This window comes from Mustela nigripes, chromosome 1, assembly GCF_022355385.1.
Source record: "Mustela nigripes isolate SB6536 chromosome 1, MUSNIG.SB6536, whole genome shotgun sequence".
Taxonomy (NCBI): domain Eukaryota; kingdom Metazoa; phylum Chordata; class Mammalia; order Carnivora; family Mustelidae; genus Mustela; species Mustela nigripes.
Genome location: NC_081557.1, coordinates 246,630,436 through 246,644,445, shown reverse-complemented (window position 1 = coordinate 246,644,445; position 14,010 = coordinate 246,630,436). Strand labels below are relative to the sequence as shown.

Sequence of the window (14,010 nt, the reverse complement as noted above, 5' to 3'; positions counted from 1 at the left end):
TTTGAATTTTCGATTCTCCTTTTGTTATCAATTGCTAGTTTCATTCCATTGTTGGTGGAAAAGATACTTGGTTCATACCAAATCTTCTTAAATTTGTTAAAACTTATTTTGTGACCTAATATGTGACATGTCCAGGAGAATGTTCCATGTGCAGTGAAGAAGAATGTGTATTCTGCTGCTGTTGGGTGGAATGTTCTGTATACATCTGTCAAGTTGATTTGGTCTGTAATATTACTCAGGTTACCTGTTTCCCTGTTGAAATTCTGTCTAGATTTTGTTTTCTTTTTTTCCTTTTGTTTTGTTTTTTTAAGTGTTCCAAAATTCATTGTTTATGTACCACACCCAGTGTTCCATGCAATACATGCCCTCCTTAATACCTACCACCAGGTTCACCCAACCCCACCCTCCTCCCCTCCAAATCCCTCAGGTTGTTTCTCAGAGTCCACAGTCTCTCATGGTTTGTCTCCCCCTCTGATTTCCCCCAACTCACTTCACTCCATCTCCCAATATCCTCCATGTTATTCCTTAGGCTCCACATGTAAGTGAAACCATATGATAATTGACTCTCTCTGCTTGGCTTACTTTATTCAATGTAGTCTCTTCCAGTCCCATCCATGTTGATACAGAAGTTGGGTGTTCATCCTTTCTGATGGAGGCATAATACTCTATTGTATATATGGACCACATCATCTTTATCCATTCGTCTGTTGAAGGACATCTTGGTTCTTTCCACAGTTTGGTGACTGTGGCCATTGCTGCTATGAACATTGGGTCTGTCTAGATATTTTATCCTGTTTGATACTGGGGTATGTTCTGATGTTGGGTGTATATACCATTCTTACATCTTTCTGATGAATTGACCGTTTTATCATTATATATTGTCCTGTTTTTTGCCTCTTGTCAGTTTTTTACTTTTTTAGATATAAGTATGGCCACTTCTGCTTTCTTTCAGTTATATTTGCATAGAATATCTTTTCACTTTTACTTTGATCCTCTGTATGTCTTTTTAAATCTAGAGTGAGTCTGTTGTAGACAGCAAATGGTTGGATCTTACTTTTTCTGATCCATTTAGCTACTCTGTCTTTTGATTGCTGACTTTAGTCCTTTTATATTTAAAATAATTACTGATAGGGAAGACTTACTGTGTCCATTTTTTTATTTGTTTTTGACTGTTTTGTAGTTTTTTGTCTCTTTGTTCCTCCTGTTGTTTTCTTGGTGGTGGTGGTGGTGATTTTGTTGTTGTTGTCGTTTTTGGTTTTTTTGTGACATGCTTTGATTCCTTTTCCATTTCCTTTTTTTGTATCTTCTATAGGTGTTTTCTTTGTGCTTAGCCATAGGTTTTAAATAAAACATCTCATAGTTTTGACAATCTATAATAAACTAATGGTGCTTCAGAACTCTCTTACATGTCTCGCCCTTCTACATTTTATTATCAATATCACAAATTACGTCTTTTTATTGTATACTTTATTAATGTATTTTGTAGTTATATTTATACATTTGTGTTTTAACTTCTATACTAGAATTAAGTTACTGTTTTCATTTATTCTCTAAGTTATTTTCTCTTAGAAACAATTTATAGAGTTTAACATTTGTTATGCACACTTTTGTGACTAAGTTCTAAACTTGTTTAAAAATTACTTTAAAACTTTCCATGATAAACTTCTACGTAAGTTGAGTACATCTAATAAATTTTTTTTGTTGTTTAAACAGAATTTTGAGAGTGATGGTCAGCCATATAGAAGAATATATTGAACCTATAGTTTTCTGAAGAATCAGTTCAAAGATCCAAAACATACAAAAGGTAATGAAAAGGTTGTATCTTAGAGTTTATTTTCAGCAAAATATATAAATGTATCCATAAGCGTATTTTGACATAATAATTTGAGGAATGTTTTATTTAAAAATTTTTCCTGTTGTATTAATTTATTCCAAATGCTTATCATATCAGCTATATTTAGATGCTACTTTAGATACTGAGAATCCAGTGATGGACAAGACAGAAGCTGTCCCTGCTCTCATTAGGATTGCATTCTAAAGGGAGGGAGGACAAATAATAGACAAACCAATGAAACATTTGTAGTTCAGTGCAGAGAGTAAAATGGATAATGTGATAGAGACTGGTGACTGCTTTCATAATTGAAAGAAATGTGAAATATTTGAAAGCTCTCATTGAAGAGGAATAGTTCAGTTAAGATCTGAATGGCAAGGATGTGCCAGCCCTGTGAAGATCTGAGAGAGGAGATTTATGGGCAGTAAACAAAAATGACCATGGAATACTTGAGGAACAGAAAGGCAAAATGTGACTAGAGTAGAATGAGGGGAAGAGCATATGGAATTTAGGTTAAATAAGAAAACTGGGAGAGGAGCAGATTTATACATTTGTAGAAATAGTGTTCTGTAAGAAGTGCTTTCTTTGTAAGAAAGTCAAGTGTTCTCTTTTGTTCTATAATATTTTAGATACCTGTAAAATTTGTAGAAATATCAAAGGTAGTTGGATATAGGACTCTGAAGTTGAGAATCTGGTCTAGGGGTATGGATTTGGGATTTATTGGCATAGAGAGATACTTAGAGGAGTATGTCTGGATGAAATTATCTAGGAAGTGTATGTAGATTGAGAAGGATTTAGCCTTAGGACATACCAGTATTAATCAGAGGAGAAGGAACAGCCAATGAGATGGGTGAAAAATTAGGAAAGTGTTCTGTCACAGAAGGCAAAAAAAGAAAAGTAATAAATGCAGAAGTGATCAGTTACATCATACGCTACTAAGAAGTAAAATAGAGAGTAAAGCAGCCATTAGATTTGGCAGCCTGAATGTCTTTTATAACTCTAATAAGAGTGAGCAATCTCAGTGGGATTGTGTGAAGGTGAAAGCCTGATTAAATTTGATGAAGAGAAAATGGGGTATTTCCAGCTGAAGATGGCAAAAAATGCAATTAAGTTCTATTTCTTCTTGAAACTCCATTAAAGCTAAAGAATTTTTTTTTAACAAAAGACATAACTTCATAAGAACAAAGAGAAGGGGAGAAAAAACAATTACAACAAAATTTTGGAAGCTGAAAAGCGAAAGGAAGTGTGATATCTATCTTAGAATCCTGAGCCACCTGTGAGAATGATGAGAAACTTTATGGCACTGTAGAACCTCTGAAATGTCTGGAATTGAGAGCATGCTTTACTTCTGCAAAGGAGTAAAAGTGGGACTAAACACAGTCCGATTTGTTGCCAGTCTAAGAGGTGATTATATTTTATAGATCTTTTCTTGACCTTCGAATTCCAGGCAACTGTCCCATCACTATCTTAGCAGAAGGCTAAACATTTATTCTCTAGGAAAGATAAAATAGCATGGTTGAGAATGGGAGTACCATATTGAAAGTAAAGAGATTAAAAACTTAGGCTACCAGATTTTTATAATTTTCAGTCAGTAGTTTAGAAGATTCTTTTCTGGAAATTGTAACCAGCCTAAGAGAAAAGATCTGAAGATACAGACTCAAGGAATTTCTCCAAAGAAATAATCCAACCTGGTATCCCTGCAATAAAGTTGATAGTCAGAAGCCCTATCACACAGAGCTTCAGGGATCCTTTTAGACCCCACCCTTAAATGAGCTGGTGGCCATAGATCACTAAACATTTTAGGAAAACCTCTTATGTAAGAGCCAAATACCATGCCAAAAGAAAATACCAAGTTGGGGGCCAGCAGGCAGGTAAAAATTGAAACACAAAACTGTTGTTTAATAGTTTCAGAGAAGTAAGAGGAGATGCTAAATCCATGAAACATGAAAGAAAAAGAATTACATTAGAAATGAAAAACTCAGTGAAAGAGTGGAAAAGTAAACCTGAAACTTTGAGAGTAAAGCAAAGTTAAATGGGAGAGAAAAAAATAAGAAAATTGGAGCAACTGTCAGCATATCCAGTGTTGAAATAATGGGAATTCCAAAAAAGGAGAAAAGAGTAAAATAGGAGAAATGAAGAATAGAGACTGATTCATCAAACTATCCAGAATTAGAGGACGTAAGTTTCCAAGTAGAAAGAGCCTATAGTAAGAAAATTATGGAAATAAGTCCAAAATAGGACATATCACTGTTAAATTTTAAAACACAGGGGAGCTTCCAGAATAAGAGAAATAGGTCACATGTAAAGATCAGTAATCAGAAAGGCTTTGGGCTTCTTGAGAATACTCTGGACACCAGAAGACATTGGAGCCTTCATAATGCAAAGGGAAAACTTACTTCCAATCCAGTATTCATTATGGAGCTAAACTGTTGATTAAGTACAGACTAATGACAGTTTCAGACTTGTGATATCTAAAAATACTTATCTGCCATGCCCCCTTTCTTGGGGAGTTATTGTAGGAGGTACTCAACACAAATAAAGAAGTAAACTGAAAGGGATGAAGCCATAAGGTAGAAGAAACAGAAAGTGCACCTTACGTAGAAACCCAGGAAATCACCAGGAAGATTGTAATGATCCCGAGATCATCGCTGGTTGCTGTTCATGGAGAACGTCCAGTCCCAACAGGAGTAGGTTAGAAGGTATCAAGATAAATAGGTGTGAGATTACATTGGTAGAATGTGTAATGTGTTTGGAGATACTAAGAGGAGATTTAGACAGGGAAGAGTTTGAGGCTAAATTGGCGATAAGTTTATAGAAAAGTAAGTCAGTAATAAAACAATGATTAACTCTAGGGAAAATTATTTAGAAAGGGAAGGCAATTGTACTATGCTGTATGGCTCAGCTGTGAATTGCATTTAGAGATCATAATGTTAACTGAATATAACCACCTAGCCAAAATTATGGTACTGGGAATTTGGAAGGCCGCTATGCTCACCACTATACCACCAACGCTGGTACTGGGAATTTGGGCAAATACGCACATATATGAAGTAAGGATGGCGAATCAAAGAAAACTAAATTCGTATTTTTCTTAGTGGAATTCAGTGAGTTATGCCTGAAAAATAAGACTTTTTTGAGAGCAAAAGGAGACATTTTTATAATTACATTGGGACAACTTGAATTATTAGCATTGTGTAGGTACCCTCCCTTAAACAGAAGGAATCAAGAAGTCACAAAATAAAGAATATTGGAGCATTAACTGCCAGAAGAAATAGTAGGATCATAGGACAGAGGATTTCTGATTTTTTAATAATTCCTATAAAACTTTGTGGCCACTTTAGATCTGAACATGTATACAGTGGTGAAAATAAACACTGCATTTTAAAGGAAGGGAGAGAATGGAATTAAAGATGTTGGAACAACAGTTGTGCTGTGCCACACAGTTTTCCTGCGAGAGGGAGCAGAAAAGGAAAGGTAGAACCTGAGGGGGTTGGGGTGTCAAGGGCGGTTTTTATTTTTTTTTTTTAAGGTAAAATACTAAGTTGATAATCAGAAAAATCCATTTATCAAGAGACAAGTTCATGATGGAGGAATGGAAAGCCTTGAGAGGTGACAGCATATGGGATTCAGAGGACTAGTATTATGTCAGTAGATACTGCACAGTTTACTTGTAATATAGAATGTGTTATTTTATGCATAGGGATTCTTTTCCAAAGATGGATTTCCAGGCACTGAGATTTTCTGTTAATTATATTTAATGTTGCATGCTGAATTAAAAACATATCTGCTTCTGTATTTGGCAAAGTTTGAATGTTTTATAATCATGTTTTATGATCATGACCTGAGCCACAATCAAGAGTTGGAAGCTCAACTGACAGAGGCACCCAGGTGCCCCAAGAAAAAGATTTTTAAGAATAAAATTTGATCCATATTAGATTATATAGCTGAAATTCCATGCTGTGTATAGGGACATTGCTTATTTTTAAAAGCTGAATCCTTAGAATCCATAGAATGGAAAGTATGACTCGGGATAGTTTTTTTCATACTGAAAATGTGAGGCCTCGAGTGGTTCTAAAACAAGACCTTTTGGCTGTTCCACCATTACCCTGTGTTTTGATAAAATTAATTTGGCACCATTTAAAGAAGTTAAGAGGAGTCTTCTCATAGTTGGCCCTAGAGTACTTAGTTGGGCCTATTTCACTTTTCCCCTTACCTTTCCCTTAACTATATCCTGTCTGTCACTTGGCTAGAAAGGGAAAAAAAAAGATCTTGGACTAGACTGGTAGAGAAACATAGTCTATGTCATTTAGTTAGCAGCACAATAGATGTTTGGAAAGCATATTGTTAATGACATTAGTAAAATAGCCTAATAAAGCATCGGCCTGTATCGTCTAAACCATTTTGGGTTCAGTTATGATGGCCCTTGAGATAGTCTAGGCCCTAATTCTTGGGGTCTTTTTTTTCTCCTAGTTTGTCATATTTTCTACCTTTTGATGATTAAAGAAGCATATACTTGGTGCCACTTAAGGCTCAGATCTGGCCTTTTAACTTGAAAGTGAAACCGTTCTTTTTTAAATCACCCAACTTGGCTGTTACCTTTGCACCGTTCTTTTTGTTCTAGTGATAGAACCAGCCTCTGTCATTACCCTGATAGGTTTGTCTCTTAGACCAGAGAGTTGTGCTTGGGTCATCTTTAAAGTCTCCTCTAACTCCCAAATTGTGTAATTCCACGCTTCATCTGCTGATGTTGACCCAGACACTTAAAACCAACATTTTATCTAGTGTTAGTTCTTTTTATTTTTACCTCTGACTCCCCATTAATTTTCTTTTAAGAGCTCTTAGCCCTTTGCAGTCTCACTTCTGTAGCCATTACCACATGGGCACTGCAGCGTCCTTGAGCAAGGACCATTCCCTCGCTCCTTCGTGCCTGTACATTTGAAAACAGTCATAGAACAGTTCAGACTCCCCATGTTCTTAGGACAACTTTCATCTCTTCTCACCTAGAGTACCACCTTAATTTATAGTATTTTCTAAATTTTAAACAAAAGATAGAATAAAGTAGAATTCTCATGCCTCAAAATTGTTAAGGTTTTTATTAGCGTTGAGGTGGTTGTTCAATATTTGATTCGTAGGTATAGGATATGAGTATTTTGTTAGAATAAAACCTGCCTTACACTTTATAAAAATTGTAGAATACAGGATGACAAATTTTAGGCTTATGATTCCATTTTAAAGTAGTAAATCTTAATTCCTTCAATGTAGGTATGAGACTCCTTATAATAAAGCTCTTTCCTCCCTTTTTTTCTCTTCTCTTCCTTTTCTTCTTTTTTTTTCCCTTTTCCTTTCATTTCTTTTCTCTTCATTCATTTCATTTTTCAGTAATCTCTACATCCAGTGTGGGGCTTGAACCTCTACCCCGAGACTGAACTGCATGCTGTACTGACTGAGCCGGCCAGGCACACCCTAATAAGGCTCTTTTCTACTTGTCTTACCCTCACCCTTCTATCCACTCCTATTCTCATTTTATGCTCTAGTAATTAAACTTTAAGTTGTAACATGACTGGATTTTTCCCCCTAAAGAAAATGCTAACCCTCTTCAGTCTCTCAAATAGGGTGCTCCCTTGTCTCACAAAGGCCTGTGCCTTTGCAAATTGCCATTCCTGTGGCTTTCCAGTCTTTCACATATTACCTTCTCTTGTCCTCTAGTCTGTTATTTCTCATACCCAAATGGTCATACAAATCACATAGGGACCATGTTAAAGTGTAGATTCTGTATGTACACATACACATACCAGGGTCTCAGATGATGCCATCGCTGATGGTCTCTGCACCATATTTTTAGTAACAATCTCGACTACTTGACAAATTCATTGTCATCAAGAATGTTTCCTCTGACTCCTCTCTGTAAACCTTCATTATCCTTTTTATTATTCTTTAGGTATCTGTCTCCCTATTCAATTGCAGATTTTTGCCTACAGGGACTTTGTGTTTTCTTGTTGTATTCCTAAAGCTTAGCCTACTGTTTAATAGAAAATAGGTTTTCAACAAATATTTGTTGTTGATTCGATTTTTAAATTAAAGAATAATTGACATACAATGTTGTATTAGTTTCAGGTATAAACAGTGAGCAATTGTATACATTATACATGCTCACCATGGTAAGTGTAGTTACCATCTGTTACCATACAATGTTACTACAGTATTATTGACTGTGTTCCCTATGCTGTACTTTTTATTCCCCTGGCTTATTTATTTTGTAACTGGCAGTTTGTGCACCTTACTTCCCTTCACCTAGCTCGCTCATCCTCCCACTCCCCTCTGCTCTGGAACTCTCAGAGTTGTATTATGACTCTGTTTCTGTTCCGTTCTGTGTTTTAGATTTCACATATAGGTGAAATCATATGGAATTTGTCTTTGTTTGACTTATTTGATCCAGCATGATACCCTCTATGTTCATCCATGTTGTCAAGATTAGCAAGATTTCATTCTTTTTATGGCTGAGTAATATTCCACTGTACACATACACATACACACAGCATCTTCTTTATCCATTCATCTGTCTCAGTGGGCATCTAGGTTATTTACATATCTTGACTCTTGTAAATACTGATGCATGAACATAAGGGTGTATGTATCTTTTTTTGAATTGTAGCCTATTCACAGTTACATACTCTAATCTATATACTAAATATTAAGAGTGACCTTTTTTACTGCTTTATAATAGAAAATGAATCCTCAATTTTCTTCCTCCGTGTTCCTTTTTTTAGAAGGGAGCCTCACATTTGCCCCAGTTCTAGGTATTTGCTTGAAAATAATGTTTTAGCCTTGGTTGTGTACAAACCAAAACATTTGAATTCTCTATGATAACATACAGTGTTCCTCAGTATTGCTATGTTTGTAGAAATAAATTTTTTGAAAACTAACGACTGTTTATTTTTCCTTCCACCCAAGGAGAAGTACAAATGTCTACCACAAGACGAAAACGTAATATGTTATGTTGTTTACCGTAAGCTGTAGTAAAATGAGCTCAATTGTTGACAGGTATGTTTTTAGAGACTCTTTATTTTGAATCCTATAAAGCTATTTTAAAATTATTATTAGAGTAGTGGTCTGTGTCATACTGATAAAAGGAGTTTCGTATTTAAACATAATTCCTATTACACTTAATTTCCATATTGAGCAAACAGAGTGTAATAGTAAGACATACTGATACTGTCTGTAGCCAAAGTCAGCAGCATATGGTTTATGTCCCAAACAGATCATGAACTGTAATTTTGAGTGTTTGGTCAGAGCTGCTCTGAAAGAAATTGTGATAGTCGCAGATGTTTCCTTGGCATCTTATGGAATCTTCTATCTCCTTACGTCTTTTTTTTTCTCCTTATTGCTGCTAACTCCATCCCTTTAAGTGTTTTAGCATTTGTGATTGATAAGTGGTAACTTAATTAGGATTTTATTAGTTAAAATTACAGTCTTTAAATCATACTCTCACGAGTAGGATAAACCTTGTTTCTTTGATTTTAAGACTTTTGTTTGTTTACGTTTTAACACCTCTGACACTAAGATTCATCTTAAAATTGCCTTATCGTAGTTTAATTGGTAGCATTTTTTCCCCAATGTGATGGCATATAAAATACTGATAAGTCTTTATAAAGATTAATGGTGTTTTTAATTTGATGAAATACAGTAACATATTTTAAGCTCTTATTCTTTGACAGATCTTTGTTGTCGAGTACTTTTTATATGTTATTTTATTTTACTTCCCAGTAATGCCTTGAGATTTTACAACTGAGGAAACAATAGGTCAGGGAGGTTGAATAACTTGTTTAAGGTCACATAGTTAAGTGCTGAGCTGGGTTTAGGACCTGTGTTGGTCTGTCTGACACTCAAGTTTCTGTATTTTTATTATAGTGTACTGTGTGATTCTTCCGTAGGGGATTCTTTAAGAGTTTTGTAGCTAGAGTTGTATACAGAAGTGACCTTTGACGTCTGGGGCCAGCCCGTCTCCCTTTCCTGTGAGATAAACAGTGAAGATACATACTCTACCAGAACATAAGACCTAAGGGGCAAGGAGTTTCCTTAGAGAGGCCTGCCTGCAGCACTGCCATATATTTGGGCTATGCCATATTTTCAGGTGGGCTCTATGTGTAGTTGTCTCCTCAGAAAGGATGTTCCTTCAGTGCTCCTAAGTGGTTAAATATGATTGTGGTATTATGCTTCTTGATGATTGCCAATTCTCATTCTAGACAATATGACATCTAGAGACAACATCATGTTCAGACAGAAGCAGTGATTCTTAATATGAGTTAGTTATCTCTGGGAATATCATGAAAGTTACGGACTTTCTCCTCAATAATGTGCATATACATACAAAAATTGTCATAAATTGCAGCGCACATATGGAACCCTGAAAGTCCAGACATGGAACTATATAATATAAAATTTGTAGATATTCTCAACAGTGGGTCCAACAGACACCATATGTGCCTTTGTAGGCCTCAGAAAGTTGTGTTTAAAGTAGTGAATAGTGAATTCATATAAAGGTCACACATAATTATTTAATATCACTACTTAGGTTAAGGAATTAGCCACCAGTGCTCTTGATTTTATTTGTTAGAATGCGGTTTCCCTAGATCTTCCCATAACCAACCCCTTCTTGTCACTTAGATTTCAGCTTAAATGTCTGCTTCTCAGCAGGTCCTTTCCTAACCACTCAGATTAAAGTAACATCACAGTAACTAAAAAATCACCCCTTTTTAAAAAATATAAAACTTGTCATCATATATTTCCTTCTTGATTTATTTTGTTCTACTAGAAAATAAGCTGTAGGAGAGCAGGGATTTCTGTGTTAACTGTTTTAATGTTCTGTAATCATGTCCAGAGCAGAGCCTGGCACATGAGTATTAATAAATATTTGTCGCATGAATCAGTAATGAATGAATTGTAGTAATATAAGTATATATAAAAGCTAGATACTGTGATGTTTAGGAGTGATTTGTGGCTTTATAACATGAATGTCTCAATTTTTTAAACCATGCTGTTATAATTAAAAATAATTTCAAATGAATCCTTTTATATAATGGCAAATACACTGACTTTTCTATAGTTCTCATTGATTATTACCAGTTTGAAACAAGGTATTAACCTCTGATTAAATTAAATTCTGGTTTAGCATGTTGTATGTATAGTACATAAGTAGTTTTGAAATTCACATTTGTGATAAACTTTTAAAAAATGTAATTAAACATGGATTAACTTTAGTTGTTAGAGAACAGGTGAGCAGTTAATTCAATTTGAATTTGTACAATTCTTTAACTCTACAAAAATCCTAGGATAGAACTGATTTGATTCACATGTCATTTTGAAATTGCTGTTGCTCAGTGAGTTTGCTCTTATTTTCTCTATCCACTTTCTTTTTTCTTTTAGAGAAGATGGTAGTATTTTTGATGGGTTGGTGGAAGAAGATGACAAGGACAAAGCAAAAAGGTAGTTCAACTTAAGATGTAAAGTAGTAAATAAATAAGTAAATGTAAAAGTAAGTAAATAGTAAATCAGTGATTTCCAAAAGCTGTCTGCATTAAGAATTTAGGTATATTAGCAAGGTGCAAAAGCTTAGAATATCAATATGCATTTTATAATTTAAGTAAAAGTATCCAGTAAAAGTGCTCATCTCATCACATCATATTACGAGTATATAATATCTATAAGGCATCACTAAGGATGTTAACTTTCATCACTCGGCTAAGGTAGGGTTTGCCAGATTTACCATTATAGTTACTCTTTTCCCCTTGACTTACTCTGTTCTTTGGTGGCAAGTTATGAAGTGTAGCCTACCTTCAGAGTTGGGATGGAGGGAATTAAGCTCCACCTCCCATAGGGAGGGATATCTATACACATTTGGAATAATTCTGTAAAAACATTTTCTTCCATTTTTTTTTATGTCTGTAGGAACTCATCGGTTTATTTTATGCTTTAGGTTATATACTCCATACTTTTTTATTTTGTGGCTCAAATTGTTCAGCTTTGGCGATCGGGAGTTCTTTCAGGGCCCCTGGGACCTCCACGTGTCTCCATTCTCCCAAGAGAGGGGAAGGTAGACAGTGGGGAAAGGGAGAGGAGAATCGTTGGAGAAATACCCTCAAATAGGTGAGGGAATGGGATCTAGGGCCATGGTCGTATTGATAGGGGCTTCTACCTTAAATAGGCGCGTGGGCAGTTAGTTATAGCATCGGGAGGGGGAGAGTCCAGGTAGCATTATAGCAAAGTTTGTAGTCCCTCAGAGTGAGTAGTAAACACTTTCTGGGTTTTTTCCCCAGCTATGTTGAACTGTGTGGGTGCTTAGAAGGGTAGATGTTGTTTTATACATATATATATATATATATATATATATATATATATATATATATAAAGATAGACATGTAATAAGTAATAGTTCTTACATGTCTGTATTTAGCCAAAAAAAAGGGAGTGGGGATACTGGGATATGAAAAATACAAACTTTAATGAATGGTTAAAATACATCTAAGAAGATTTTGAGGAAAACTATACAATGTTTCAAGGAAATAAAAAGACCTGGATTTGAAACTAAAAATGTATAGGACAACCCCTTATCCCTTAACCTCAGTCTGATGAAGGCAAGTTATTCAGTCTTGCTTGAATGAAGAGGTAGAACTATAAGGAATTGACTTGGAAATTCTTAAAGGCCAAGCTTATTGATGGGTAAGGTAAGCTAAGGGTATTTTTTTTTTTTTAAGATTTTATTTATTTATTTGACAGACAGAGATCACAGGCAGGCAGAGAGAGAGGAGGAAGCAGGCTTCCCGCTGAGCAGAGAGCCCGATGTGGGGCTCTATCTCAGGACCCTGGGATCATGACCTGAACCGAAGGCAGAGGCTTTAACCAACTAAGCCACCCAGGCACCCCGGGTATTCTATTTTTGAAGATTCTGAAAGTTTGATAATGTTTTTAGGGAACCAGAAATACTGTGGCTCTGAAAGATATCGGAGAAAGAAAAAGAATCTCGCTTTACTATCACAATTAAGGAGTACCACACTGAACTCTGACTAAAACAGTGATGAGTTCAAGTACCTTAGTGTTGACCCAAGAACAAGGGGAGTTTTATAGCCACCCTCAAAATGAACCATCTGTGGCCTGTTCTCAGTGAAGTTATCATAAGGGCTGAGATATTCCATCCTCCATGTAGTATGAAGTAAAGTTTGCTTTAGTGGTTGTCATCCAGTGATAGAGTTGGCAGTATATGATTTCTGTATGTTTTCTTCCCCTGGAATAAAAATGGCTGATTTGAATTACTACTTCATGGTAGTTGTGTGGTACTGGGCACGTTCTCTTTGTGCCTGAGTTGTCACCTGTAAAATGAAAAGTGGTAAGAAAGTCTACCTTGTAGGAGTAAATGAGATTTCATCAGTGTGCAATGAATATTGGCTTTTATTTTTATTCCAATTCATGTGTTCAGATACTTCATACATGCCAATTCTCAAATGCTTATTTCTTACTGTTTTCTGAAGGGATATAACTGGATTTGTATATCTAAGCCTCTTGTGCATATCTTTTAAAATATGCAACAGGCAATTTCATCATATCTAAATTCTCTCCAAACCATCTGTCCACCAAAACTAGTATCACATGTTATTATATCATATTAATAAATAGCGTTATTAGTAACTTGGGAATCCTTATAGGTTTCCCTTTTGCTTCCCACTGTAAATCAGGTTTGATTTGCCTAGAACAGATAGTTCTGCCTCTTAACCCTCAAACCCACACTATTGTTAACACTGCCACTGCCATGGTTTATAGGCTAGGATGTTGCACTTGCCTCCTACATGGTCATCTGGTGTCCAGGCTTGTTTGCCATATAGTAAGTTTTCAAGAGTATTTGTTAAATGACTTTGTTTCACCAAGCATTGATTCTTTCCTCACTCTGATGCCAGAATGATCTTATCACTGAGCTGTTATGTTCCCATCATTTCTTTGCTTTAAAACCTTTCAGTGCCTTCCCATTACTTTCAGGATTAAATTAAAATCCTTTTTATGTAACATAAAAACTTCATGATTTTTTCCAGCATCTATGTTCCCCACCCAGGCCCCAACTCTAGCATACTGGGGCACAGGAAGCCTATTCATTAGCCGTGTTAGCCATATCAGACTACTAGTGATAGGTTTTT

The 14,010-nt window shown here is 35.6% G+C and overlaps 1 protein-coding gene across 5 annotated transcripts in view; it reads left to right on the top strand.

Moving 5' to 3' along the window:
- The window catches only part of CLOCK (clock circadian regulator), a 135,845-nt gene that overhangs the window by 53,714 nt on the left and 68,121 nt on the right, over positions 1-14,010 (top strand). For 4 of the 5 annotated variants that reach the window (XM_059384205.1, XM_059384200.1, XM_059384184.1 and 1 more), the window contains exons 3-5: positions 1,714-1,804; positions 8,783-8,872; positions 11,255-11,314. In XM_059384205.1, the coding sequence (XP_059240188.1) occupies positions 8,826-8,872; positions 11,255-11,314 (107 nt within the window). In that variant the 5' untranslated portion in view covers positions 1,714-1,804; positions 8,783-8,825. Of the gene's footprint in view, positions 1-1,713; positions 1,805-8,782; positions 8,873-9,762; positions 9,963-11,254; positions 11,315-14,010 lie in introns of those variants that run through there. The other variant, XM_059384206.1, reaches the window with a different exon arrangement.